Consider the following 27,942-nt stretch of genomic DNA (forward strand, 5'->3'; position numbering starts at 1 on the left):
TTATTCATATTCTAAAGTAAGTTAGCTATAATGTGTATGAAAGTGTTTTTGAGCAATCATGAGTACAGATTCGTACATTAACTCATTTTAATTCGTGATGATAGAATGTATTAATGTGCAATTTAGTACACCATGTTCTTTACTGCACATTTTGTGTAAATCTCACGAAGGTGATGTCTGGGTCATATTTCACACTGAAACAATAAAATTAATCATATTTAAGAAATCTTATGACCATTATTGCCACAACAATTTTGCACATTTCCTCCAAATCTTTTATATTGTCCAGTAGATGGCAGACACTTTCCTCTAGTCTGATGCGTGTGTTTAGTTGTACAGAAATACTTTAAAGCGATAGTTCACCCAAAAATGTTCCAAACCTGTATGAATTTCTTTCAAAATAAGGTATTTTAAAGATTGTTTGTAACCAGGCAGTTGTAAAAAATACTATGGAAGTCAATGGGTGCTGCCAACTGTCCGGTTTCAAACATTTAAAATATCTTCTTTTGAAAGAAATTCATACAGGTTTGGAACAACATTTGTGGGTGAACTATCCCTTTAAATGTGCACAGAAGTCTATTCTTAGTGTAAAACTACATTAAGTCACCAAAGACAAACACATATATGTACATGTACTTTATTTCACAAATGAAATGCAAGATTGCCACTTTTGGAGTGAGGAAAAACTTGAACCTTTAGAAAAGGCAAAACTGGTGTTGAGGACAAACACACAGACAGTCTCAGCCATGGCCAAGACGATTGTTTGAGGGTCTTGATGTCATGCATATATGCATGGGGGGAAATTAATTAAGGATGTTAGACATAAAAACATACAATTCACACACATAACGTTGTTATATCTAAGGTTTTGCTCTCTGGTCTTATCAACATAGCCATTGACATTCTAAGTCTCATTAAAACATTTAACTGTAGTTGTAAAGTGCAACAGTCCTTACAAGGGAAAAGTGTTTAAGGCAAGTTCAACTGTAGCTTGTTACTTTTCCACAGTGTTAAGAGTTAAAAGACGGTTTAACTTAAAACCAGGTTTTGTGTTAAAGGACGAAGCAGTCTTGATGATTATTTGAGAAAATCTATAAATCAGAATTTGTTACTTTAATAAGGATCTGACAATAAGTGGTTTTATGTGAAGTGTTCAACAAGATGCTGGACTGAAAAACTCAACAAAAAAAAAGAAAAAAAGAAGAATCTTCTGTAAACATAAAGGAAATCCAATCACTATCAATTTCAGGCAGTTCAACAGCTTGAAATTGGTAACAAGTATATTAATTTTGAAAACTTTTAAAATGACTTTGAAGCATTAACCTTGTGATGGTCACAGTGGTGAAACACCGGCTGTGTGAGCAGAAACTGTCAAAGTTTGACCACATACCAGCTGCAGTCCAGTAGGACGTCAGTATTAATTGCTTTTTTCTTTTTGTAATTAATGGTGTGAATCTCATGCACAGGTCATATTTCACCCCAAAAATCTAAATATGCATAGAGAAAAGGTTTTTTATTTTTATTTTTGGTACCATTAAGATTTTGTGCATTATTTATTTGATATTATTTACCCAAATTCTCATTAACGTAATGTGGAAAAAAAACTGCATTCTTATTACCCGCAATTCGAAATAAATAAAATCGTCAATACCCTAATGTGACAAAAATCTCATTGTCATTACCGCAATTCAAAATAAGTAAAACTGTTATTAGTGTAATGGTGAAAAAATTGGAAAAAAACTGGAATAAAAAAACAAAACAAAATGTCAATAGTGTAAATAAAAAGAAAAATACCTTCTCAATATCGCAATACAGAAAAAAAATCTTATTTCTTTCCATCTCTTTCTTTATATTTAAAGAAATATATATATATATATATAATATAATATATAATTATAATTACTATACTGCAAAAAAAGATGTTATTTGATTTAGAAAATATTTATACATTGCATTGTACAATCATTGCTGATTTAAAATATATATAATATATATTTAGAATATATTGGAATTTTTTTCTGCATTACACTAAGGACAACTATTTATTTTGCATTGCGGTAATGAAAATTAGATTTTGTTGGTGTAAAATTATCATTAAAAATGTCAATGCACAAAATCTAAAATGGGCTTAATTTTTGTAATGTAATTTTTTTATTTCCTTTTAATTTTGGGGTCAAATATGACCCAGACATGTTCTTGATGGGCAGTTATGACCTGACTTTTTAGGCATTTTAAGAACTTGTGGTTATTTTGTGTGGTTATTACAGTGAATAAAACTGGGACGGCCAAGGACATGTCGTTTTGCACATTTATGAGTTCATGTTAGTGTGTGTTTAAGTTTTTATTCTGTTATTTTGAGTACTAGCGTGTGCCAGTCTGTACCTGAGGACTGTCATGAGGAGAGTGGACATGGGATGTCACATGAAACATAAATTCCTCAACACACACGCACACAAATACACACACTTTAAAACAGAGACGCACACACACCAGTTACATCCAATGATGTCTGTGACCTGAAATCAAGCTCAATAAATATGAACAAAAAGATTTGAATAAATATCCTCCTTGTTCAGTCCTCCTCGGTTTCTCTCGTCTGCTGTGACGTCACTTCCCCTTCCTCCTCCTCCGAGTCCTCGTAGGTGCATTCCTGCATGTGTGTGAACGTATGCGAGCGAGCTGCTACCTGGGCGGCCAGGGCCGAGCTGAAACTGAGCGCTTGCGAGCCGTGCAGTTCAGTCAATCTGTCGATCACAGAGAGGGTGGGCACTCGGGGTGTGAGTGGGTGTGTCCCATCATGCTCGTCGTCTACGAGTCCGTCTGATTGGAAGAGATGCGTTTCCTCTGCGGTTTCCTCAGTGGCGTCTTTAGCTGCCCCAGTTACATCAGAATCACCACAGCAAAACTCAACCACAGAATCTTTCTCTCCTTCTTCCGCCCCACTCAGAATTTCAGTCTGCGGCTCGCTTTCATTCTCCTCTGCTTGTTGGGAGACGTGGTTGACTGTGGTCGTCATGGACTCCACTGAAATATGCGGCTCTAAAGAGTTTGTGTCTGTTTCTGATGTGTCCTTAGCAAACGGAGCCAGAGCAGCTAGAAGGACAAAAAAAATACATTGAAAAGGGATTTAGTGTTGGGAAAGACAAACAAAAAAGGTACAAGTAATTGACTGTAGTTTAGAGAAGCTAAGCTAACTACACTAAATATCTTGGCGATCTTACCTTTCATGTAGTGTGCGCAGTTTGTGAATGTTAAAGGTCAGCAAAGTTTCAAAGATCAGTGCACGAATCAAAGTGGAATTGTCTCCTAAAAGAATGAACCGATTTTGATCTGAAAAGAGTCGTCAGAAATTCCAGAAATTGCGTAGGTTTTTCAAATTTGCATAATGCCAGCCCATGGTTTTCATTGGCTGCCAGCAAACAAAGTCTACTCTGACCCGCCCTCAAACACTGTATCTGTAGCTGAGGCCTGGAAGAGTTTGGTTTTTGTGTTGTCAACGTGTCGAGAAGAAGCTACTTCTTTCCAGCGTTTCGTTATCGGACTCATGTTCGAATTCATATGGTAAAACCGCCCCCATCATTGCTGTTCGTATCACTGTGTATATCAAGCGCAGAGGAATAGCTGAAATTCAGTTATGGTAATGGCATTTCATTTCTGACATGTGCTGTAAGCGGTAGACCAATCACAACAGACTGAGCCATCTGACCAATCAGAGCAGAGTAGGCTCTCAGAAAGGAGGGGTTTAGAGAGTCCGAATCCTTTATCGTACTCAGATTCTGTGAGAAAAGAAGTGATGCTGCAATGTATACTGAGAAAATTAGTATTTTTTTGACGCATGTAAACCTATTGTAGGAATTTAGGAAACATCCAAAATAACATTAGTTAAAATATAAAATAATACTAAAGTAAGAGATTGAAATAAATATTTAAAGTATCTAAAGGTAGGGTAGGCAATTTTCAGAGAGGCTAGCAATAGCAAGCTAGCTTTGAAAGCATAAGATCCTGGTTGCTAAAAGTATCGGTTGATAGCCATTCAAAAGTAACTGTGAAAACATTTATTTTTCAAGCAAAATATTCGCATCTCAAATATTTAATTATATAATAGTCGACGTTTTGCAAGTGACCAATTTTCCTTAAAGGGACTGTGTGTAGCTTTTTAGGTATTTTATTATCTAAAATCAATATTTTTATTAATAAATATGCCCTCAATGATGTACAAATACCTATGCCAATGATCAGACTAATCCTCGTAAACGAAGAATTTATTATCTTTATATACATGGGACGGGTAGGTCCACGGAGGCTTCCATGTAGTTCCGCCATCTCGAAAAACTATAATAGCAGAGAGGGACAAAAAGTACTAGGCCAACGCGTTTCCAAAACGCGTTTTCGTTCAGAACCAGCGTCACGTGACTGAAGCCAGCAGAAGCGTTGGAGCAGAGCAGTGAGAGGCGCTTGTCACTGCCCGGCAAGTTTAAAAGGCTGCACTGTACGGTTATTTATACACCGTTCATTCATACATATGCTGAGTCACAGGATAAGGAGTCCTCGTCGTCGAAAAAGTCCAAAATAGACCGTAAAAGGAAACGTGACCGGAGATTACAAAAACAAGGGTTAATGTCGGGATAGCTAATGCAGGAGAAAGCTTTCAGAAGAGACGCTGAAGTTGCCTGCTTTCTTCTCGACAGGTAAGTCAATGTTACGGTCTTAATTACAAGCTTTTTTTTCATTGCTTGGTTGTGTACTTTATTATATAGACAGAAGTAAAAGTTAAACAGGCTCTTTGATGAATAGCAGCTATTGAGTAAAGTAACGTTAGAGAATGCGCTGATGATGATGATGATGATATCTAACAATGCACGTACTTCAAAAAATATAACGAGTAAAGAAGGCATTACTACTAATTACCATAGTTAATATGTTTCACAGTCAGTAATTCATACTGTAACATTCTTTTTTCATTGTTTCAAGTTTCAGTTTGTTTTAAATAACAAACCTGTTCACCCGAAGAAAAACTCGAAGTGCTATTATAAGACATCCTGTCATAGCTTTTTGGTACATAACGGCTACCGTAGATGCAACGCGCATTTGAAAAAGTGAGGCGCTGGAGAGCATTATTCGTTTGAATGCAAAATACAATTTCACCACTAGATGGGAGAAATTCCTACACACAGTCCCTTTAAGTGTGAAAGGAAATTTAACGTCATTTAACACAGTTTTAAGTGAAGGGTTTTGAACCCGTTCACTAAAATGAAACATTACATGAACTCGCTAAAACAGTTAAATTCACTTCAAATCAATCTGTCTTCATAACGTTTTTTTATGACAGAGAGGAATATAGTTAAACATTAAATTCTATGACAGAACCAAGCGTGTGTGTGTGTGTGTGTGCGCATGTGGTACCCTGATCACTGAACAGCAGAAGCTTGCGTTTGTCTCTCTCTCCATCTGACGTTCGGATTCCCAGGACGGATTTCAGCTCGAGTAAAACGCGCCTCGACTCCTCCCGTTCATGACGTTGGCGTTCCTGCTCCCATGGCGACAGCATGTCCACGGCCCCTCTCCACTCCGTCTCAGAGTCTGAGTCCGAGACATATGCTTCCAGTTCCTGGCCAAGAAAAGCAACTTTATGAATCCCAGCTATAACCTCAAAATTCACTGTTTATGAATTTTGTTGCATATCCGCTAATAACAACACTGAAATCTTAGCAGTTTGTTTTGCTTCGTTCCACAAATAAGCAAATGAACTAGATTTAGACAAAAATATGGTGCAAGTGGTGCTTGTTTGTCATGCCTGAAGTTTATGGCTTTTATGGGTCTATGAGAAATAAGATCTGTACACAACAAAGAAAAGGAAGATGTTTAAAGAAAAAAAATCTAGTTTAAAATGTATGTGCCAAAGTCTTTGTATACCATGTTAATTCATGGTAATACCTTCTTAATTATTATTTTAAATAAATAAATAAATATATTTCAAGGAAAAAGTGTTGTTAAGTACATGAATTCATTAATAAATTAATCAAATATCATGAATTGATTCAGAGATGTTGTGATTCAGAAAAAAATATTATAATATTATTAAAAATAATAACAAAGATACCAAAATACTTTTTCTTTTTGAAGAATTTATTTCATTATTTGAGTTTTTTTTTTTTCTTCATTATGATATCAGGACAACGGTATCAAAAAAATAATTTTAAACAAATTTTAAAGAACAAATCATAGAAGTGTATTCAAGTCATTGTATGTATGAATTTATTTTTTATTCTATAGATAAAATGAGCGCAAGACAAACAGAAACACACAGACTAGACAGACACACAAAAAACACACACACACACGCAGAAACAGACATACACACACACACACACACACACACACACAGGACAGACACACAAAAAACACACACAGACACGCAGAAACAGACAAGACAGACAGACAGACACATACACGCGCACACGCACACACACACACAAACAGGACAGACACACAAAAAACACACAGACACACAAAAACACACAGACACGCAGAAACAGACAAGACAGACAGACACACACACACACAAACAGGACAGACACACAAAAAACACACACAGACACACAAAAACACACACAGACAGACAGACAGACACACACACACACACGCACACACAGGACAGACACACAAAAAAACACACACAAGCACACACATACGCACAAACAGACAAACACACACAGACACACACACACACACACACACACAGTACCTGTTCCTCAGGGACAGGGTCTCTGTCCTGTATGTGTGTAATGGGGGCGGCAGGAGGGAGATCTGGGGCATCTGTTTCCTCTGGCTGATCTGAACTCTCTGAGGAACACACACAAATACACAGTATCCTGCTAATGTGTCTCCTTTCAACACACAAAAAAAAGACATGGGACAAATTCAGTTTCTGGATTCATGACGCACTAAAATCTATGAGAATCAAATGTTGCTTGATGTGGTAATGTTGTTATTGTGAAGTTCAGCCCAACTACGACAAATAGCACATATTATAACTATAAATCTGTTTTAAAAAAGAAACTTAAAGACAAAATTTAAAAAAAACTAAAATAGTGTGGGGATTTAGACGTCACAACGTTATAATGTGCATTGTGAAATATAAAAAAAATAAAATAAAATTATACGTCACAATAGGGAAGAACTTCCATTTCATGCTGACTTAATAGATTTACTGCAGAACACCAAGATATATATATATATATATATTTCTTTAAAAAGTAATGGAAAACGGTAAACAAAAAGTCCCTGAAAACTTCTCAAAGGATTAAATCTTTGCCATAATCTATGACAATTAAATGTCTGACGTCTGTATGTCATATTTACTTGTCCTATTTTTGATCTTCTGCAAACTGTGTTGCCTTCAGAAATGCATTACTGGATCTTGCGCAGAGTAATGAAGTTATTCTGTTAAAAATAACTCCTGTTGTTTGGGCACACGCGTGTAGACATGCAAAAATACATGAAAGAACTGCACAGCTGAACTTTGACCTCCCTACAGTAAAAGCACCAGCCCCACGAGGAGGGTCATCATATGAAGCTGGGGAACAATGACGTCATCTACTTGTGCATTGTGGCCTAATTCTGTAAAGGACATCACCCACCACATCCCTCTCTTTCTGTCTTTTTTTACCCTACTACTTCCCTAAAGATCCCTAAAAATAACTAAAGGGAGGGAAATCAGTCGAACAAGGAACTCTAAAAATACTCCCAAGACACACGCTGTTACCACACAAAGCCTGACGCACCTATTATACGGTGAGGACGTCATTTCGAGAACTCGTACACACATATATGGTCATGCTACAGGCTCTCTGGAATAACTGATTGTGATTAGTCAATTGTTTTTTTTCTATAATAACTGCATGACTGATAATGACCAGGTGACTGTACAATATCCCTTTTATAATACTCATTTTAGGGCTGGGTGATATGGCCAAAAAAATGATCACAATGAAAACGTTGTCGTACATAAGAATTATCACGATAAATGTCAAATCTTTATTTCTTTCAGATTTAAAAGACTCCTACGTGAAAGTTGTAGAAACCAGACTGTAAATTGTGGCTTTAAACTACTTGTCATAATAAGAATAATTCGATATGAATATACCACATTTCCTGCCATAATAACAGTTCAAGGGTGGAAATTTGACCCATATTTGAAGAATCTGTTGTTATCTCTTACCTCTGACATTTTTTTTTTTACTTTAATAGGTTTTGTGTAAACATATAAGTCAAATTTTTTTTTTTTTTAATATAATAAAATAAAAAAGTCATATTTAAAGCTTGGCAGCCCCTGGTCATTGAATTAAAAAATAAATAAATGAATGAATAAAATAAAGTGACAGTGAGTACAGAATTTTTTGGGTGAACTACTCCTGTAAAAGGGACCTTTTGCCCGACTGTACCAAAATCATGCATTTTTGGTAATGTAAAATGTCTCAAAATTAACCGTTTTTTTTTTTTTTTGGACTATACTAAAAAATGAACAAATATTCACAAAAAATGTTCAGAAAAACTAATTCGTATGCAATTAAACTAATAAAAAAGTGGTTCATTCAAATTGCAACGGAGCGGCGCGGCAGCAGAGCGCTGTGATTGGTTGAGAGGGTGACCTCTGACCTGGGGGGCTGGAGACCCGTCGCAGCATGCGGTCGACCTGCGCGAGTGTGTCGTCCCAGCAGCAGGTGCTGGCCTGCATGTGTGGCTGCAGCAGCTGCAGACGCTCCCTCAGCTCCTGATATCCCGCGCACGTCATCTCCTCCGTCTCTTTCGCAACCATTAACTTTTCCAAATCGTCCTCCAGAATTATGACCCTAGGAGAAATTAAACCGTCGAGATAAAATAGTCTTTACTAGGATACTATGATGGTTTGTGCACCCTAGGTAAAGTTTTCAGTGTATTCAGTGTGAAAATGAAATGAAATGAGTAAATCAATTGCCATTGTGTCAGATGATCTTATATTTTAGTGAATTGTATATAGAATTTTATAATATGAATATTTTATAATATTAAAAAAGTATTTTTTTGGAGGAAAATGACTAATTTCAACAATTCTGTCATTTTAAAATGATAATAGTAAAAAAAACAATAATAACTAAGTAGTGCATACTCATTTAGGAGTGTTTTCAGGTGAAGTTGTAAACTGCGGACAGACGTGTGCAGGGAATTGAGCTCTCTACACTTCTGTTGAGCCCGTCCGTTTCTTCCCGCGGGCAGCGACTGGTGGTGCGTCTCGAAGTAGCGGTGGAAATCGAAGCTGCGCTGAAGATCACCAAGGCAACGGGTTAGGGTGCGATGGAGAGAGTCGGTAATCAAAGGGACGCTGCTGTACGTGAGGGGGCGGGACCTGGAGTCTAGCTCCTCCCTCCCCGGAGACAGCAGCAGAGCCAATCGCCGGAAAAACTCTGAGCTCTGCCCGACCCACAGCTGGAACAACGTCTGCAAACCAACCAATGTTTACTGAGGAGACTCATGTGATGTGTTATTTACAACAACAATAGGGCTGGGCAATATATTGAATATAGGTCGCTATGAAAAGAAGCATTACGAATATTGTAAAGTTTTTAATGGCCTTTTATTTGACCGTTAGGTTTCCTAAACATGCCGTGGAATAGATTTGTCCCTCTTCTTTGTGTCCCGACTCACAGAAATCACAGCAAAAAAAAAGTTTGTTTATTTAAAAAATGTTTTTTTTGAGTCGGTTCTTTTAAACTGTCCATTTCAATAATTTTATCTGAATAATAATTCAACAACGTCATGAATCAAAAATATTCATGAAAGTCCCAGCACACCATTTAATGTGATTTTAAATATTTCATAAAAAATATATGTAGGTAAATATTGGAACTTATTAATTTAAACAAAAAAATATAGCTACATAAATACATATATACACATTATTATTTTATTTTATGTATTAATAAGTAGCAATATTTTGTTTTATATAGTTTTTTTATTGTTTTAATAATAATAATAATAATATTATTATTATTATATATATATATATATTATTAAAGCAATAAAAAAACAATATATATATATATATATATATATATATATATATATATATATATATATATATATATATATATATATATATATATATATATATACATACACACACACTACCGTTCAAAACTTTGGGGTCAGTAAGATTTTTTTATGTTTTTAAAAGAAGTATCTTCTACTCACCAAAGCTGCATTTATTTGATAAAAAAACAATACAAAAAACAGTAATATTGTGAAATATTATGACAATTTAAAATGACTTTTCTATTTTAATATATTTTAAATTTATTCCTGTGATCAAAGCTGAATTTTCAGCATCATTACTCCAGTGTTCAGTGTCACATGATCCTTCAGAAATCATTCTAATATGATGATTTGATGCTCAAGAAACATTCATTATTATTATTGGAATAACTGGAATAATATTTCACAATATTACTGTTTTTGTTTGTATTTTTAATCAAATAAATGCAGCCTTGGTGAGCAGAAGATACTTCTTTTTAAAACATTAAAAAATCTTACTGACCCCAAACTTTTAAACGGTAGTGTGTGTGTGTGTGTGTGTGTCTTTATTGACTGAAAAACCTGCCTCTATTATTTTAAATGCATGTTTACTGTAATTTAATTAATATATACTTGGAAACAACTGCTGTTTTGTCCAAATATGTATAAAAAAACACAGGAAAAATATTTGAAATTGAATCATCACTGTGCTTTTAAATCTTTAATGAAAATATATATGCAATTAAATATGTTGTACTGCTCATAAGTAAATAAATTACAGAAAATACATACATATCAAGACGTATTTACAGATATAAATCAAGACAAGTTTACAGATAAATATCAAGATCACCATCTTTACAAGATAAATATGGTCAAAACACAGAAAATGTTTGAGCTATAAGTTCAGCTATATTGCCCCGATCAATGCAACAATGCAAAAGTTTCTGTACCTTGAGTGCAGGCAGGCTATAATCATTGGTCAGTTCTTGTGCTTGCTCATCAGAAAGATGCTCCACCCCCAGACCGAGACCAAGCTCTCTGATCGGCACGGTGGACACGTAGTTGGTGACATTGTCAATCTCTGAGTTCAGTGGAAATGTAAAACATGGTCAAGGACTTCACCACTAAGAATCCAAGTGAATTAAATATTAAGAAATCGTAATATAAAAGCAACAGGTCGCTGCGCTGCTGTTGGATCAGGATATGATTTGAGCATGATGCATGTGGCGATGCGGGAGGCTCGGAACGCGCAGCGAAGACTCTGATAGGCTGCTTTCCGTAGACCAATCAGCTGCTGACTCCGAAGGTGCCCCGCCCTGTTAAAGGGACAGGCGCCACTCACCCTGTCGAGTAAACTTGACAAGTGAAATGTGATCCAACTGTGCAGACGTCCGAGAACCATCAGGGCAGACAAACATTACATACAACACATATAATACTACTAGACTGACACTATGTAACAAAAATGACACAAATATCGACAAACTAATACACCTTCAAAAGTTTGAGGTCTGTAAGATTTTTACATTTTTGAAATTAGTATCTTATGCTCACCAAGGCTGCGTATTTAATCAGAAATATAGTTAGAGACTAATTAATATAGTAATTAGTAAATATAAAATTGTGAAATTTACATTATTACATATTAATCTAAAATAAGTGTTCTACTTTAATATTTTAAATGGATGGCAAAGCTCCAACCCTGATCAAACTAGCTTTCAAGCAGAGATGATCATATTATTGTGAGATATGAGGGTTCGTGACTCTACCATTGGAAAGTGTTATGGCTAACCACATGTGTTTTGATAACCAATCACATTACTGCTTTGGGCTGTCGATTCATTAAATGATCAGCCATTTCCTCACAAAAGTGGTTTATTCAGCGTAGTGAAGCCTTTCCTCCATTGATATCCATTCAAAAAAACGGCCTCTTTCTTTCCCTGCGAACTGCAGCGTTAGCAGACGTTGTGCTTTTTTCGGCTAAGGTTGCAGGCTTGCCTTCAAGTGGGTTTGTTTCTAGTTATCCTGAAGACCTTGGCTAGCTTGTTCAGGTGTGTTTGATCAGGGTTGGAGATTCACTCTGCATGAAAGTGGATCTCGAGGGCCAGAGTTGAGAACCCCTGATTTAATGAGTACAACGGTTCATTTGTGTTTATCTTACTGACCCCAAACTTTTGAACAGTTGTGTATATTACTATCTAGTTATTATCTAGTGAAAGACAAATTACATTCAACATTAAAGCAAACTAAATACACACATACATTATTAAATCTAGCTATATTTAAACACACAAACAGACATAACAGATGTTCATTTATATAGAGGAAATGAGCACATGCCAGTAACTCACATGCAGGATATACTGTGTAGAAAATATAAATTATGAAGGCACAAACCATGAATCAAACCAGTTTTACTCAGGGCCGAAAATTAACACTTGCCAAGCGCCTAATGAGAGTAAAAATCACCGTTGGAGACTAAGTACAGTATATATATCATTATACTGGATCCGTGCGTGCATTAGGTCTTAAAGTGACAGCATCCTAATAATCCTACTGCTGTCTGCTTTTTTAATGTTAATTAATCAACAAAGGACAACGAAAAGAAAACAAATTACCCTCTGCTCTTGACTGAATAACTTTTGTACCTTTAATAAGGATTAATCCAAGTTTAATTTATAGAGTGAAGTTATGAATTTCTGTACCTGAAAACCTAAAAAACTTGCATGAAAAGCACTGTTTATTACATGTTTACTTGTCTTTAATAAGGTTTTCAATTTATATTAGTAAGACAAGCAGTTTTAGCTGTCGTATCGAAATTGTAATAGAGAATTGTGAATTTTCACTGGTATCTAAAATGTTGGCGTCATAACAGCCTGTTTTTGCAAAAACAGTTTAATGGCCATTGGCAGGATTGGCAAAAAGTTTTAGGCCCTGGTTTTACTCACTTAAATTTATACTGCATTTTTAATATTATCCGTTTTTTTTAAAGACAGTTTAAAATGTCTAATTTTGTCAGATATAAATTTAGATGAGACTCAAGCTCATATTTTAACTAAAATTCTGTTAAAAATAAACATTCAAAACTATATAGATAATGAGTCCTGCAAAATGGAACTGCTTCTCACAAGCAAGTAATAGCACTTTTTTTTAAAAATTCAGAAAGCCATCAAAAAATAAAAAATAAAAAATAATTAATTAAATAAATAAATAAATAAATAAAATAAAATAAAATAAAATAAAATAAAATAAAATAAAATAAAATAAAATAAAATAAAATAAAATAAAATAAAAATAAAATATGTAAAATGCAAAAATGAAGTGTGTAATATTCTGGATTCTAAAATACTTTTTCCAATCTCAGGTTAATGTCCATACTGTGGAGTCAACTATAAATATGCCATTCCTAAATATGTGTTTTGCTCTGTTTGTTTGACTGATCATAGACGGGAGTGTTTGGGAAAGCTATTTCAGGAAAAAGATTTACAGAAAATTGCACACTTCAGCTTTAAACAATTATAAAACTGCATTACATGCAAAACTACTGCACAAACAAAGAATCATTGTCACATTTCCACACACAAAACAAAATCTAAAGACACTGCAGACATGAACAGACATAAAGTGGAAGGGTCTGTGTGTGTGTGATGTGAAACTTACAGTGTGAATCCTCGTGAGATGACCTCTGTCTCCTGCATGAGACGCAGAGATTTGCGAGAGAGACTGGTCAGCGCTCGGCTGTTGTTCACCAAACCCTCCAGCTGGACGGCCAGAGACTGGACGCGACGTTGAAGAACCGCCTTGTGCCATAGAGACATACCGCGACAGGCACACATAACACACACCAGGACGGCACACAACCACAGAGCCAGCTCGCGGTCAGGGTACGAAAAGCGTAGGCCCAGCAGGACGGCTAGCAGCCCGACCAAAACGGACACGTCCCTGTGACAAAGATTCAGATTCAGATTCAGATTATTTTATTTAATGCCATGTCAGCACTCAAAGCTATTTTCATGGCAAAAATACAATTACAAAAATACAAATATCATATAAATACAATAAAAAACAAAACAATTAAACACAGCAAGTCATATTATATGAGATTTTTTAAATTAACACATGATAAAAATTCCAAAACCTTTTCAGGCATAATCTCATTAAATATGTCCTTAAGTGAAGTAACTTTGTAAAAGAGCATTCTGCTTGTAATAAGTCCAGGACAATCCAATAAAATATGTTTAACAGATAAGGGAATTTTACAAAACATGCATAGAGTTGGATCTTCACCCTTAAGCAAAAAACCATGGGTCAAACTTGTGTCTGTGACAAAGAAACACATCAGTGATATATATCAGCTTGATAACGGTACGAGGTTTTTGTTGGCACTGATGTGGCTGTGTACCATAGAGAGGGAGGCGAGAGGTAGCATGGCGCTGGGACAGCAGTGCTGGCACTGGGGCAGACAGTATCAGTGGAGCCCAGAGAGAGCACACTCGGATCCAGAAGCTCGATCAGCTCGACGTCCTCCTGCAACAGCACATCCTGAGACAACAGACAGCGCAGAGAATACTGGCGGAAGGCAGCGTCCTGCGGGAGAACAAACACAGTTGAACACAATCACTCTGCGGCTGAAAATCAATCCAATTATCGGATCATCATAGCAACACTGCCTTGCAGCAATACTGGGATTCTGTACTGTACGCACAAGACAAGATCTCGGTCTCTGAGTCTCTGAATTTTAAAATAATGTGATTAATATCAGTTAGATCCCATAGAGTTGGAATCATTTAAAACTTAATTTGAAGAAAAAAGGGAACTAAAAAGAAAATTCTAAATATATAAAAAATATATATTTTAAATACACTTTATAGTTACACAAATCAGCTTTAATTTAGAAATTTATTTTAAATGTATCTCTATTTGTTATTTATAAACAACAAAAAATGCTTTTACTTATAATTGTTTTATAACATTTATAACATGCCAATACATTTAGAATTATTTAGATAAAAATATATATTTATACATATTTAAAAATGATAGTTTTAAAAATAGATTACTAAATACTACTTTTAAATTTAATCTTAAACATCTGCCAATTGCTTTTATTTTATTATTTTAATTTTTCATCAAAACATTTTTTTTGTGACATTTAAACCATTCATTTTAAATCATTAATTTTCATCTTTTTTTCTTCTTTTTTTTTTATTTCAAATGTAAAAAAACACATAGTGATCAAGGCAGACATGATATTTTTTACAATAAAACAAAAACATCAATGTCAATACGAAGACAGCATCACAACCAATCATGTATGCCACTGATCATGGAAATAAAACTAAATAGTTAATTTTCAAATATATATTTAGCAAAAATAAAGGATTACCAGCCACCACCAAAGGATTCTGTTCACCAGCTGTCAGTCTTAAGGTAAGATGATTTTCCTTATGAAAACAAACTGTATTTAAGATAACAGTGACTATACAATATGTATTTTAGATATGGGAGTGGCATATCTAATGTTTATTAGTTTTATCTACTTTTATTGGTCAATGACCTGAGTTTTGATTGGTCAACAGGCTGGTTTTGTTACACAGATCTGACTCAAGATCTAGTGATCTTATAAAGTACCTTTATATCTTCCTACATAAACAACTATTCTCCCACAAATATTAATGAGATTATGCATATTTTACACATGATTGAAATCCAGGTTAAGTTGGTAAAGTTGCACACTGTCAAAACGCTGTATACGGCATGGGGTCAGCCCTATGTTCCCACAGCCCTATGTTCCCACGGCCCTATGTTCCCACATTTCTAAGAATTTTTTTTTTTACAATTTGTCTAAACCCCAGTTACGGGTAGGTTTAGGGGTGGGGTCAGGGGTAGGCCATTTGTGGGAACATAGGGCTGTGGGAACATAGGCATGATCCCAAAGGCATGAGATACTGGCTTAGCCCTGTTCCTCTGCGACACTACTGAAGGAAAGACGAGGAGAAAGTGAAGGAGCTTCATTCTCACCAGCTGCTGCTCCTGCCAACAGGTGGCGCTGTCTCGATGCAGAGGACTCAGACTACGCAGGGCATCAACCAGCCTCCAAACACCACCCTTCTGCAAAATACACACGGATAAATGCATACAGCACACTAGATTTAAGAAGACAAAAGCAGGTCAAGTTGCTAAATACTGAATAAGTGTTGATATGCAAATACGGGCGGTCATATGTTAATGAGCTAATGGTTGTGATGTCATAGAAGTGACCATTTTTAAATTCTTTGGATGGATAGGAGAGAAAGCTTTTGTGTGTGCAAGTCCATATTGACACACACACCGTTGTGTCATTTGAAATATGTTAATACTTCTCTTCATCAAGAATGCATTAAGCTGATCAAAAGTAACAGTAAAGACATTTATAATGTTACAAAACATCTTTATTTCAAATAAATGCTGTTCTTCCGAACTTTTTAAACTATTCATCAACAAATCCTGAAAAAGTGTTTTCACTAAAAAAAGTTTAATCTAAGTTATCACTAAAACATTAAGCAGCACAACTGTTTTTACCATTGATAATAATAAGAAATGTTTATTGAGCAGCAAATTAGCATATTATAATGATTCATGATCATGTGACACTGAAGACTAGCATTGGAGACTCATATTTAGCTTTATTAAAAGTCAGATGCTGGAGTGTTTATCATGTCCTCTTGAGTAATACAGACCGACTATTGATTCCTGTCTGGGTCATGAATCATGATCACACAAACCACATGTCTGGGGGGTTTATTATTTTAGCCTACATACTAAACATCCCGTCATATATTTGAAACAAAGACAGACTTGATATCTTAAAATCTCAGAACAAGTGTGTAGTTTTGGGAAAGTATATTGGTCATTCACGCTCACACTGAGAGGTTTTCACTGTTTTGTCTTCTTTTCTTTCTTCGTGTCTTTAGTATTCCACTGCTGTAGGACTCACATTCTAGATGCTTTGACTGTGTGTCAGACAACTGAAGAATAGAACGAGACTGTGTGTGTGTGTGTGTGTGTGTGTGTGTGTGTGTGTGTGTGTGTGTGTGTGTGTGTGTGTGTGTGTGTGTGTGTGTGTGTGTGTGTGTGTGTGTGTGTGTGTGTGTGTGTGTGTGTCGTCACAGACTGGGAACACAAACAGGGACAGCCTGAACCGTGTAAACTTAAGACAATATGATGCTCTCTGTGAAAACTTTCCAAACAAATTATAAAATAAAGTGTGTACGTGCACACAAACAAAATTGTATTCTGCCAAAGGAATGAGCTCCGTTCACACACATTGAGTGGAATTTCATCACATTCCCAAACAAGAAAAATTCTTCAGCCATTCATCACTTCCAGTTCCTGAGGTGACCATGAGGCCGGCCTTCACCGTTTCACACTGATGGCTGTTGTGATCCAAACACACTTTATTTTTCCAAATCAAAAATAATTTAGAGTGAAACACTTACTCAGCACATGCTTTATCTAACTGAGACTAGGGAGTGTGTGTGTGTTTCACTTTTTAAGAATTTAACAACAATTTTTTTTGAGGTATAAAAAAATAATTTTAGATATATTTTAGCTCTAGGATTCTGGATAAAAGTGAACATGAAAGATGCAGGTGCAACTGTAACAGTTTGTGAATAAAATGCATGAACATTTTGAATCTTTAAAATGTGTAAAAATATAAATGATAAATAGATAAAAAATGCAAACAATTTTAGCAAAAATAAATGAATTATAAAGTAGACTTACACGGATGATAAAGATATAGTACTAAATATCGATTTGGTCCTCACTACAACTATGATAACAGCACAGAGAAACGATATTGTTTGGAATCACATTCACAGCGATTTATTCCAGCGAAGGAAAGATAAAAACATTGACAGCCAATCAGAATCCATCCTCCTGTAACGAGCTTGAGCGCTTAAAGTGACAGAGCACGCGCTTAGAATAAACAATGATATCGTCAGCTAGTGTGGATGCTAATATAGTTATCGTTCTTCCTTCAGACTTTTGTTTTAAAAATTACATTATTCCAGACAATTAAAAGAATTAGTAACATATAAAAGGTGAAACCTAATTAGTAAAATTTAAGTATTAAGGCAATGATATTAAATAAAGATCTTATTTTGATAGACAGTGAATTAATATAATTTATTACATGGCTTGGTTGAATTCTAATGTAGAATGCAGTCTGTTATTTCTTGATAACAGACCGCTGCGAAGTATAACACACCGTTGCCATGAAAAACAGAGCGTTGCTATGGACGCAGCCCAGCAAGCAATAGCCGTCATTTCAACGTCTAGGTTAAATATAGACCTAATATAGACCGGCTATGTGTAACCCACTTTTAGCCCAAATAACATTTAATCTGGTTTAATGTATTTTTTTCCAAAATAACTTGCGAGATGTATGATATTCCATCATATAAGCAAAGTCAACTGTGATTACAAGGTGTTTGGATTGCTTTATTTGTCATATTATAAGTGTAGGCTGTGCGTAGCCACGATTTAGCTCATATTTAGACCCGGCTATTGTAGCCCACTTTTAGTCAAAACGAATTAATTGTATATTTTTTGTGCCAGACAGTGCATTAGATGGTTGATATCCTATCATGTTCGCATTGGTAATAATATCTACAAGGTGCAATGTGTCATTTAACGACATGGTCGATGTGGTCACGATTTAGCTCTGAAGTGGACGGGCTATGTGCAGCCTGCTTTAGCCCACCCAGCGAAATCGAGGAAATCTGGTCTACGTATGACCAGCAATTGTATAAGAATAAAATTAAAATTGTTTTCACACACACAGCATAATGTTTGCTGTCACACATAAACATAACATTCATACATACACAATCTACGATATTATTTGACTGTCTGTCTATCATTTTTAAATAAATAAAATGCAATTACATTTCACAACCGCTAGATGGCAACAGAAACCACTGTTAAATATAGACCCGATATAGTCCGGCTACGTGTAACCAGAGCCCGTCTACGGAGAGCCTTGGCACTCCCTATTCAGCCCCATTGTATTGATTTTGGTTGCAGTTCCATTAGAATTCCACTGGGGGTGATCGCGAGCGAGTGCAGACTGAATGGGAGTCTATGGGGCTATACGGCTAAATGTGTCTCTTTCACCCGATTGCCGTTGAGAAATCTCAGATTTTATTGTAGGCTTTGCAAGTTCAACATGGGTTATAGGTCGAAAGTTGAATGAACGAGTACTTATGTCCTCCTTTCGATTTCTTACAGGTTGAGTTGTTGTTGCCCATAACACGCTAGCATTCTGCTAATGAATGCTGATTGGTCAGTGAAGGACTGATTACGACCAGAGATACCGCTTGATGGCATCGTGGCATCCGAAGCGGGACCAGAAACAAACAAAACAAAAACTCTTCTAGCACGTGTATTTACCTGTGTCAGCTGTGTTGTCGATGCCTCGAGAGAAAAGAAAGTGCAGAGCGCGAACTCACCAGAGTGAGTGAAGGATTGCCGTGAAGCAGTATCTCTGGTCGTACGATGTGTGTGACGTCATTGACATTTTAAAAGACTTTTTAAAGCAAATAAGTGACTCTAAAAAATCTAACACCCAGCAATGTGTAATTTCTTTGCATCTCCTTTCGAATACAACATTCAAATTACTAGACAAAAAATTATATCCTGAGAAAAGTGGGTTTTGAGGGGTATTTCGCCATAGACCTCCATTCATTCTGCACTCGCGAGCGAGCGCCCCCGCATGGATAGAGACGTGTTACTGCAACCAATCCAGAACCCGGAAGTAAGCAGAGAGTGCCAATTCTCTTCCTATTAGACATTATCTGGTGTAACCCACTTTTAGCCCAAATAACATTTAATCTGGTTTAATGTATTTTTTTCCAAAATAACTTGCGAGATGTATGATATTCCATCATGTAAGCAAAGTCAACTGTGATGACGAGGTGTTTGGTTTGCTTTATTTGACATGTTATATGTGTAGGCTGTGCTTAGCCACGATTTAGCTCGTAGTAAGACGGGCTATTTTCCCTGCATGCAATAGCCGTCATTTCACCGCCTCGGTTATACCCGTAAAATAATATTTATTTATAAATAAAAATAAAATTCCAATTCTCAACCGCTAGATGGCACAAGCGAAGCCCTGGCCCTATTAAGACATGACTACTGCTACTCATAGCTGCTACTGGGACTACTGGCATCGCGCGACTAGATCACTTTAGCCAGATCTCGCGAGAAACATTTCCGCCCTTTTCAATTTTATTTTACACGAGCCATACAGCCATTTTGCACCTGTAGAGAGCAATGGACGAGCGAAACTCGTAACACTTCTACTTCGATCTTGTAAGTATGAGTGTCTTTTTGACATGTTCATTATTTAAATTCATTATTTGTTAGAATGTGTAGGAACCGTGACATATCGTTAGCAAAGAGGTTTTTTTCTCCAACAAGTTAATGTTATCTTCACGTGTAACTTTACTGCACGTGCAACTTTACTACCCTTAAACTAAGTTTATCTAAATTCAAGCTGGTAAGCATGAAACTTACCATTACTAATTTTTTATTATTATTGAAGATTAATATTGTGAAATATGAGTTTTTGATTTAAGGCAAGTTTTCAAAGTGCTTCACATACAACTTAACAGCAACATAATGCAATATGAAAAGACATGATAAATAATCATTATTCCTTTACAATTAATAAAAGGCAGTGAAAAACAGTAAAGTATTTCTTCTACTAATTTCTCAATTCATCAAACATGAAGTGTGTAAATTGTATTTCAAAACTAGTATTGACCACTTACCAATGACTTCTTCTGACTGTGTTTCTTGCAATAAACCCAAGAAATACATGTACTAAAAAAAATTTTGCAATATTGTTTTTAAATTAAACCATGGATGGAGATATTTTACACTACTGGATGAATGGAGAAATTAATGGATGGTGACAGAGCACTGTATATGAAGTCAAATGTTCTCTGTTAGGAGTACAACACTCTGAGAGGCCATATGTTTGGCCAATATTGTTTATTGTGTTGTTTTTATTTTTTGTTTTTTTAGATTCTCAACAAACACCACAACTCCTGTCTCCAATTCTTGAACAAAGTAAAGAAAAACATTCCAATTTAATAATTATGTTTTAATCATTAAAATGAAGTATAAGTAGTTATGATTGTAGTGTACCAACAAGATAACTAAATAACAGTTCAAGACATCAGACACCTTCAGAATAGCCCTAAGTTGCATACTGTATTTTTTCATCCATTGCTGTTTTAAATTTTAATGCATGTTGCTTTCTGTGACTATAAAGGCACTCCACAGTCTCTGGACTCCACAAGAATTGAAACGCCAAAAAGTAAGATGTGCTTTGATTATTGTTATTTGTTGACTCTAAATATCCTGCATTAATAAATTGCATTCACTTCAGAGATTAACGAGGATACATTATTTCAGAACAATAGAGCTCTGTATTTCTAAAAAAAACTACTTCTCTTTAATTCACAAAAACAGCAGCTTTATTTTTTCTAAAGTGAATGCAATATGATCTTTATGTATATCTAATCCAAATATGCTTTTATCAGGGACTAAGCAGGCATTCAGGGGTCGTTTTTTAGAATTGCCAACATGCACCTCAACCCCAGGTAATGGAAAAAACAAAACTGATAAGTCAGGACACAGCATAAGGAAAAAAAAATTTCAGGGGTAAAATAGTAATATATATATATTTTAATGTCATTACAGCTTCCAGGATTGAGAGCCAATCAGCCAGGACTCCTCAAGGCAGAAACCCCCATGGTTAGTACGGACTGACGAGTTGTCAGGTACTGATCTGAATAGTCCAAATAACATATCTATCGTACATATCATATCATAAGCGTACTAACAGTGTCGCTTGATCTGGCTCACGCTTCATAGTTCATAGGTACAAACTGATAAACGGTCCAGACAAACAGAATAACGAGTAGCTCAGTTTCGTTCCGCTTACATTACATTTGCTAGTCAATGGTGTGGTCGCGCCAGCGTCTCTAACATTGAGCGTGCTTGTATTTGAAATAAAATTTTAGTCAGGAGGAAAAATGGTCTAACGGTTCAATACATCACAATTGTGCAGGCAAAGATTTTCAATTATTAATATTAATTGATGTAAATTATTGTCTATATGGATATAAAATATATAGTCTCAATCTATATTCTGTTGGAAATTATATACATGTATCTTAACTCTATATTGGCCAGCTAGTGTTTTATAAAATTAAATTCTTTATATTTTTATTATCTTGAGTTGTTTTCCCATATTTTCTAATTTTATTTGCTCATTTTTATGTTTGTATGTTGTCTAAGTTGTTAATATTATTTTTTTAAATAAATCCTTTGTTTTAGATTTGTTTGGATGATTGTCATTTATGAAAACCTGTTATATTTGAGTGAAAATAATCTTTTAGCCTCATTTTGTTGTCTATTACATGTATATGTAGTCCTTCAATAGCTGTGTAATTGATGATTAGTCTATTCTTGGGCTATGGTTAGACGTCTATTAGATTTTCACTGACAGCCCAAATTCAGCCTTGTTTTAGCCTAGACCCATATTGACTGTCTATTAGACGTATATATGTAGTCGTTTAATAGCCGTCTAATTAATGACTAGTCTATTCTTGGGCTATGGTTAGACGTATATTCTAGGGCTATGGTTAGACGTCTATTCTTGGGCTATGGTTAGACGTATATTCTAGGGCTATGGTTAGACGTCTATTCTTGGGCTATGGTTAGACGTCTATTAGATTTTCACTGACAGCCCAAAATTAGCCTGATTTTAGCCTAGACGTCTAGGCTATGTTTAGACGTCTATTAGACGCAAAATTGCTTGCTGGGAGGATTCTAACCGTAGAGACGGAACGGACTATTTTATTTAGCGGAAGCAATACAATCGTTTTTAAATCAATAAACTCCTTTTTAAATCAATATTGTGTCAAAATATTGATTTATTTGGTGGGTAGCCATGTAATAAGCGGGATAATGTAGAGCGAGGCGGTTGTTATAGCGAATACAACCCCGACGACAGGCTGATCAGGACCCCGACGCGAAGCGGAGCGGATTACTTATTTTTCAAGCGCTACTAAAATTGCCTACAATAACAACTTTTTCTATTAAATTTAATAATATGATCTAGAATGTCTCATTATAAGTCTGTTACATATACATATAAATGTTTCTTATGCCAAAAGATGGTAATTACATTTGTAGTAGTCTGGGTTATGAATGAAAAAAAAATAAAGAATAGTATACTTAAATAAAATTTAACTGCATTTTTTTATTAAATACATATTATGCATAGTTTTCTTAAACTACCTGTAAAATTTCAAGGCGATTCAAAGTTTATCAAAAAATGAAAATTCTGTCACAATTGACTCAATTTTAAACCTGTATGGTTCAGTTCTAAAACACAAAAGGAAAAGTTTTACAGAATGTTTAAGCTGAATGTGAACTGGCTGTCAGTTAAAAAAACCAAACAAAATAGAAGCATCATAAAAGCATTTTAAAAGTCTTCAGAAGCTATACAATAACTTTGTGAAAGAAGCTAAAAGAAATCGCTATTAAATTATATTGTTTGCACTTTTTTCCCCCCATCCACTTGAATGAAATATGAACATTCTGCTAAACAACTTCTTTAGTGTTCCATGGAAATACAAGGTCATACAGGTTTGGAACTGAGTATAAATAACAACATTTTTGTTATTACTTTTAGTAATTTGTTATTACTTATTGGATACAGAATATTCAGTATTGGATCATTCTGTTTCAATTTCAATGTGCGTTTCAAAAGCTGTTTTGGTTACGAAATATTCAGATTAGCATCTAATCCGCTTTTGTTTGTTCAAACAACACAGCAAGTTCTGAAAAAAGAAAAAAAAAAGAAAAAAAAAGTAAATTCTTCCCATTTAATTTAACACTACACAGACGAGGGTCCTTAGAGATTGTAGTCTGCTACCGTACGGTTTGCGTATTGGAAAGGTAAGTGCTGACACTCACTTTGTGAGACGGGAGGATATCCTGAGGAAACGGTGCCTCCTCTCCGCCAGTGCTGGACTCCTCCTCCTGAGAAACGGGAGAACATGCCTCAAAATCTGTGTGTCCTAGATCCTGCAAGTACTGGAACAGCGGAGAGTTCTGGAGGGGTGAGAAAGACGCAACTCTAAATAAACATGGGTCAATGACAACTGAGGATGTCCAAGATGATGAGAAGAAAGACTCTTCTTTACTTTGGTTTTTGAAGAACATTTACACATTTTTCAACAGAAGTTTTGAAAAATGTCAATTGGTGCAACCATCAAGTAAAAAAACAAGATTTTACATACATCCTGAATATGTGAATCCTAAAGCCTATCCTTATACACACCCTAAAGCATTTTCAAACGTTTTAAAAACAAATTTAATGGTGAAAGGCTGTTTTTGAATCATGAATATGGCGTTTTATAGGAGTTATTCTGTTTGACTGCCTGAACTAACCTAAAATGTACAATAATATGACTTTTAAAAAATATTTAATGACCTAGACACATGGTTGAAATGGTCTAAAACATGTTCATTTTCTATGTATTGTTATGAAATAATAATCATAATAAATTACGCCAAAATAAAGAATATTTTAATTCCAGCACTTTTTCATCAGTGCAATCTCATGACAAGTACACCACATACCAAATTCTTTCCTGCATGGAATTTATTTTCATAGGACACAAACTTTGATTTGACAAAAGGTTTCCAAAAATGAATTATATTTAAACCCAAAACTTAAGGGATAATATTTTAATCCATTATTATTTAAAAAGCATTTCCGCCTTTTTCCATTATGACCACAGGACCGTTATGCCACCCTGACATATTATCATGTATGAAATCAAAATTTCATGAGCCCTCATAATGTTTAATCAAAATAACTTCCTCTTGCTCTCTTCTCTTCTCTGATGACGTTTACTGGCGTGAGGGCGGGACAACCTGTCACTCACATGACATCACAGAAATAACAAATTACAACCATACAATCAACTCCCGATGAACAAAATCAAGACCTGTCCTACATTTTTTCTTGTTTGAGAAGCAGTTTAACTCGGATATACGTCACAATAGGGAAGAACTTCCATTTCATGCTGACTTAATAGATTTACTGCAGAACACTAAGAGATATATATATATAAACAATTCAGGATTGGTATTCAGTTAACAAATAATTGGTATTCAATTCAGTTCCTGAGCAGCAGAACACATGGAAGAAACACAATGTGATGAACAAATAAGTGAAAACAATATAGAGAGGAAGGGAGGAGAGAGAACGAAAGAGGAGTCATGATTCCGATATCTCTCAGGAAATTAAGGGTTGTGCTCTCCCAGAAGAGAAACACCAGAAACAACATGCTTTCCTTCCCCATTCCCTCGCTTACCTCTCGCACATCTCTCGCTCTAGTCTTAGATCTTCTCAAACGCAACATCGCTCAACGAAGGATGTAGATCCGACACTCTCGCAGGTCGCAATTCCCAACCAGAGATCCGGAATCACTGGCTCATTTCCACTGCTTAGCATTGCCACTGGATTTGAGTTGCTAAAGAGGTTTAAAATTCTCATATTCTTATTTCAGTCAAATCCTGCAGTGAGGTAGCCTGCCACCCGTCATGAACTTTGGATCTTTTTGCTCTAAAGCTCATTTGCAGTGAGAGGAATCGGTTGGCGGGTGTTTATTGATGTGAGAGAGCAGCTAAACTGGCCTGAGGCGAAAGACACGATTTTAGGTCACCAAATGAGAGCAAACTGAATCAGACTGTTTTTGTTTTGAAGTCTGGATAGTACGTGATGGTATACAACGCTTTAAAAGCATGACCCAAATCTGACCAGCACAACATATACCAACAACTGCCCAAAATACACATAACAGGAGGATTTCCATAAATTCTGACCAATTCACTTCCACAGCCTTTCCCAGTCGTTCACATGTTTGTTTGTTTTTATGTAGAAATTTCTTGATGATGAAATTAGGCTCACCGGCATAAAGGCAAAAATGTACATTAACTATTGAAATTCTCAAGACGATTTTGTTTCCAATACATTTTTCCCCCCATTTTTCATGGGTACCCACTACCCAGAAGTAAACATATAAAACTGGAATAATTCACTCACCCTCAAAACCTGTATGACTTTTTTTTTCTGAACAAAAAATAAATAAATAAAAAAATTATATATATATGATCAAAATCAGTTTAAGTGCCCATGAATTATTATTATTTTTTTAATTCTCAAATTATCATCTTTTGTGCTCCACTATTCCTTCCTCGATGGGAATTTCCGGAATTTTAAATAGAACAAATTCACAATTATGCATAGTGGGATTAATATTTGTAGTGATATACTGGTGTGTGTGTGTGTGTGTGTGTGTGTGTGTGTGTGTGTGTTTGTGTTTATGTTTACGTGTATATATATATATATATATATATATATATATATATATGCAGATGAGCCAAAACATTGGTCACAGGTGAAGTGAATATCATTGATCATCTCTTAACAAGACCACATATTTTTTATGAATATATGATGAATAAATATATATAATTTCAATGGATAATGTATAAATATAGTGTACAACAGGTGATCATTTTATTTCATCAATTTTGTCTACATCTTATTTGCAATTATTATGTATATTTGCATTATATTGGGCTGGCTACCCTGCTCTTCATTATTGGTCATCTAAAAATTTGCTCTTTATTGAAGTCTTTCAAGATTTTTTTTTTTTTTTTTTTTTTTTACAGAATTGTAAGTAGCTGATCCAGGAAATACTCCATAATTATTCTGTATGACTGTTTGCTCAACTGTAATGTATTCTAACCATTGCCACAAACAGATTAAATGAAAAGAGGTCTAATCTAGATCAATGCATATGACAGTATGGTTTCCCTGGTGATGTTGATCTGACATTCCCAATCTTGACTCCTAAAGGCGGATCAGGGACACACACATGCTTAATTCAATTTAAAGAGACTAAAACTAAACAGACCACGTAGACAGAGAAAATAAGAAAAGAAACTGTCTACATTTACACTCTGGCTGTGTCTCAAACCCTAGTGAGGTACCTTCCTAAACTGTGTCTCAAAACACCTATCTAGACAGCATTTTCAAACAGTAACAAAACCAAATGAGCTACAAGCATAGGCAGCATTTTGAGGGAATTTTAGTCACAAAAAATAGTGGACACCAATATCTAAATCATTATTGAACTGCCAATCTAGATAATATTCTTGGCCATCGTAAAGTATCAAAATCTAGTGACTTGCCTACCTAGACAACATTGCAACCTAGTGCTTGACGCGCCTATGATGCCCAGAAATGCTATGTAGTCAGCTCATTATGTTTTCAGTCTCTGACCCTGTTCACACAAGATTTACGTCTCCTAACATGTTGTATTATATGAAAACAGGAGGCAGGCCTACTTTACAACACGGTTTACACTTAATTAAACCCAAAGTGCTTAATAAGCATCTCCAAGTCATTGTTGAGGTGCATGGGGAGGAGTGTTGTACGTGCTAAGTGCAGGCTGCTAACTGCACATCATCTATCACAGATATTAGAGCAGCTATTGTATGTCTGGATCAGAGACTTACCTCGAACACAACTTCTTCATCAAAATCCTCAGTCATAGCTCTCCGCCATATGTGTTCATCAGTTGCGCATGCTGGGATGGAAATTACAAGAGAGGTCTGTGTAGCTTCTGCTGAATGCGCAGAGACATGCCATGACTTGAACTACAATTCCCATGATTCATAGCTGCTCTTCTTCTTCTTCTATTTGACGACGGTTCGCAAAATGTAAGCCTACATGACGACATCTAC

General features: G+C 35.5%; 2 protein-coding genes and 1 long non-coding RNA gene across 3 annotated transcripts in view; 1 reads left to right on the plus strand and 2 right to left on the minus strand.

The window, feature by feature from the left end:
• metap2a (methionyl aminopeptidase 2a) overlaps positions 1 to 494 on the minus strand; it is a 13,801-nt gene extending 13,307 nt beyond the window's left edge. Inside the window, exon 1 of the mRNA XM_084111628.1 lies at positions 1 to 494. This exon is cut by the window's left edge and continues 591 nt beyond it. The gene's annotated coding sequence lies outside the window, so the exon portion shown is untranslated.
• Positions 495 to 621: 127 nt separating this feature from the next.
• On the minus strand, positions 622 to 27,873 carry vezt (vezatin, adherens junctions transmembrane protein). The gene is made up of 12 exons (XM_084111625.1): positions 27,715 to 27,873; positions 24,094 to 24,231; positions 16,075 to 16,164; positions 14,456 to 14,640; positions 13,714 to 13,995; positions 11,259 to 11,396; positions 11,004 to 11,151; positions 9,149 to 9,477; positions 8,659 to 8,852; positions 6,746 to 6,843; positions 5,404 to 5,608; positions 622 to 3,093 (listed from the first exon to the last, which is right to left on the minus strand). The coding sequence occupies exons 1-12, from the start codon at positions 27,748 to 27,750 to the stop codon at positions 2,573 to 2,575; spliced, it is 2,364 nt and encodes a 787-aa protein (XP_083967751.1). The 5' UTR covers positions 27,751 to 27,873; the 3' UTR covers positions 622 to 2,572.
• LOC311081219 lies at positions 20,368 to 21,861 on the plus strand. The gene is made up of 5 exons (XR_014605832.1): positions 20,368 to 20,409; positions 21,127 to 21,171; positions 21,377 to 21,421; positions 21,648 to 21,707; positions 21,808 to 21,861. It is a non-coding gene; the product is annotated as an uncharacterized lncRNA (long non-coding RNA).
• Positions 27,874 to 27,942: the final 69 nt, after the last annotated feature.

This window comes from Abramis brama (assembly GCF_963993115.1).
Source record: "Abramis brama genome assembly, chromosome: 4".
NCBI classification, from domain to species: domain Eukaryota; kingdom Metazoa; phylum Chordata; class Actinopteri; order Cypriniformes; family Leuciscidae; genus Abramis; species Abramis brama.

What these genes read in the sequence shown, in the direction of transcription:
- vezt (XM_084111625.1), bottom strand. Translation starts at nt 27,750, where the DNA reads ATGACTGAGGATTTTGATGAAGAAGTTGTGTTCGAG. An exon ending in ATGAAGAAGTTGTGTTCGAG is followed by an intron (nt 24,232 to 27,714) that starts GTAAGTCTCTGA and finishes TCACCCCTCCAG; the next exon opens with AACTCTCCGCTGTTCCAGTA. An exon ending in TCTGCTGTTCAGTGATCAGG is followed by an intron (nt 3,094 to 5,403) that starts GTACCACATGCG and finishes TTGTCCTTCTAG; the next exon opens with CTGCTCTGGCTCCGTTTGCT.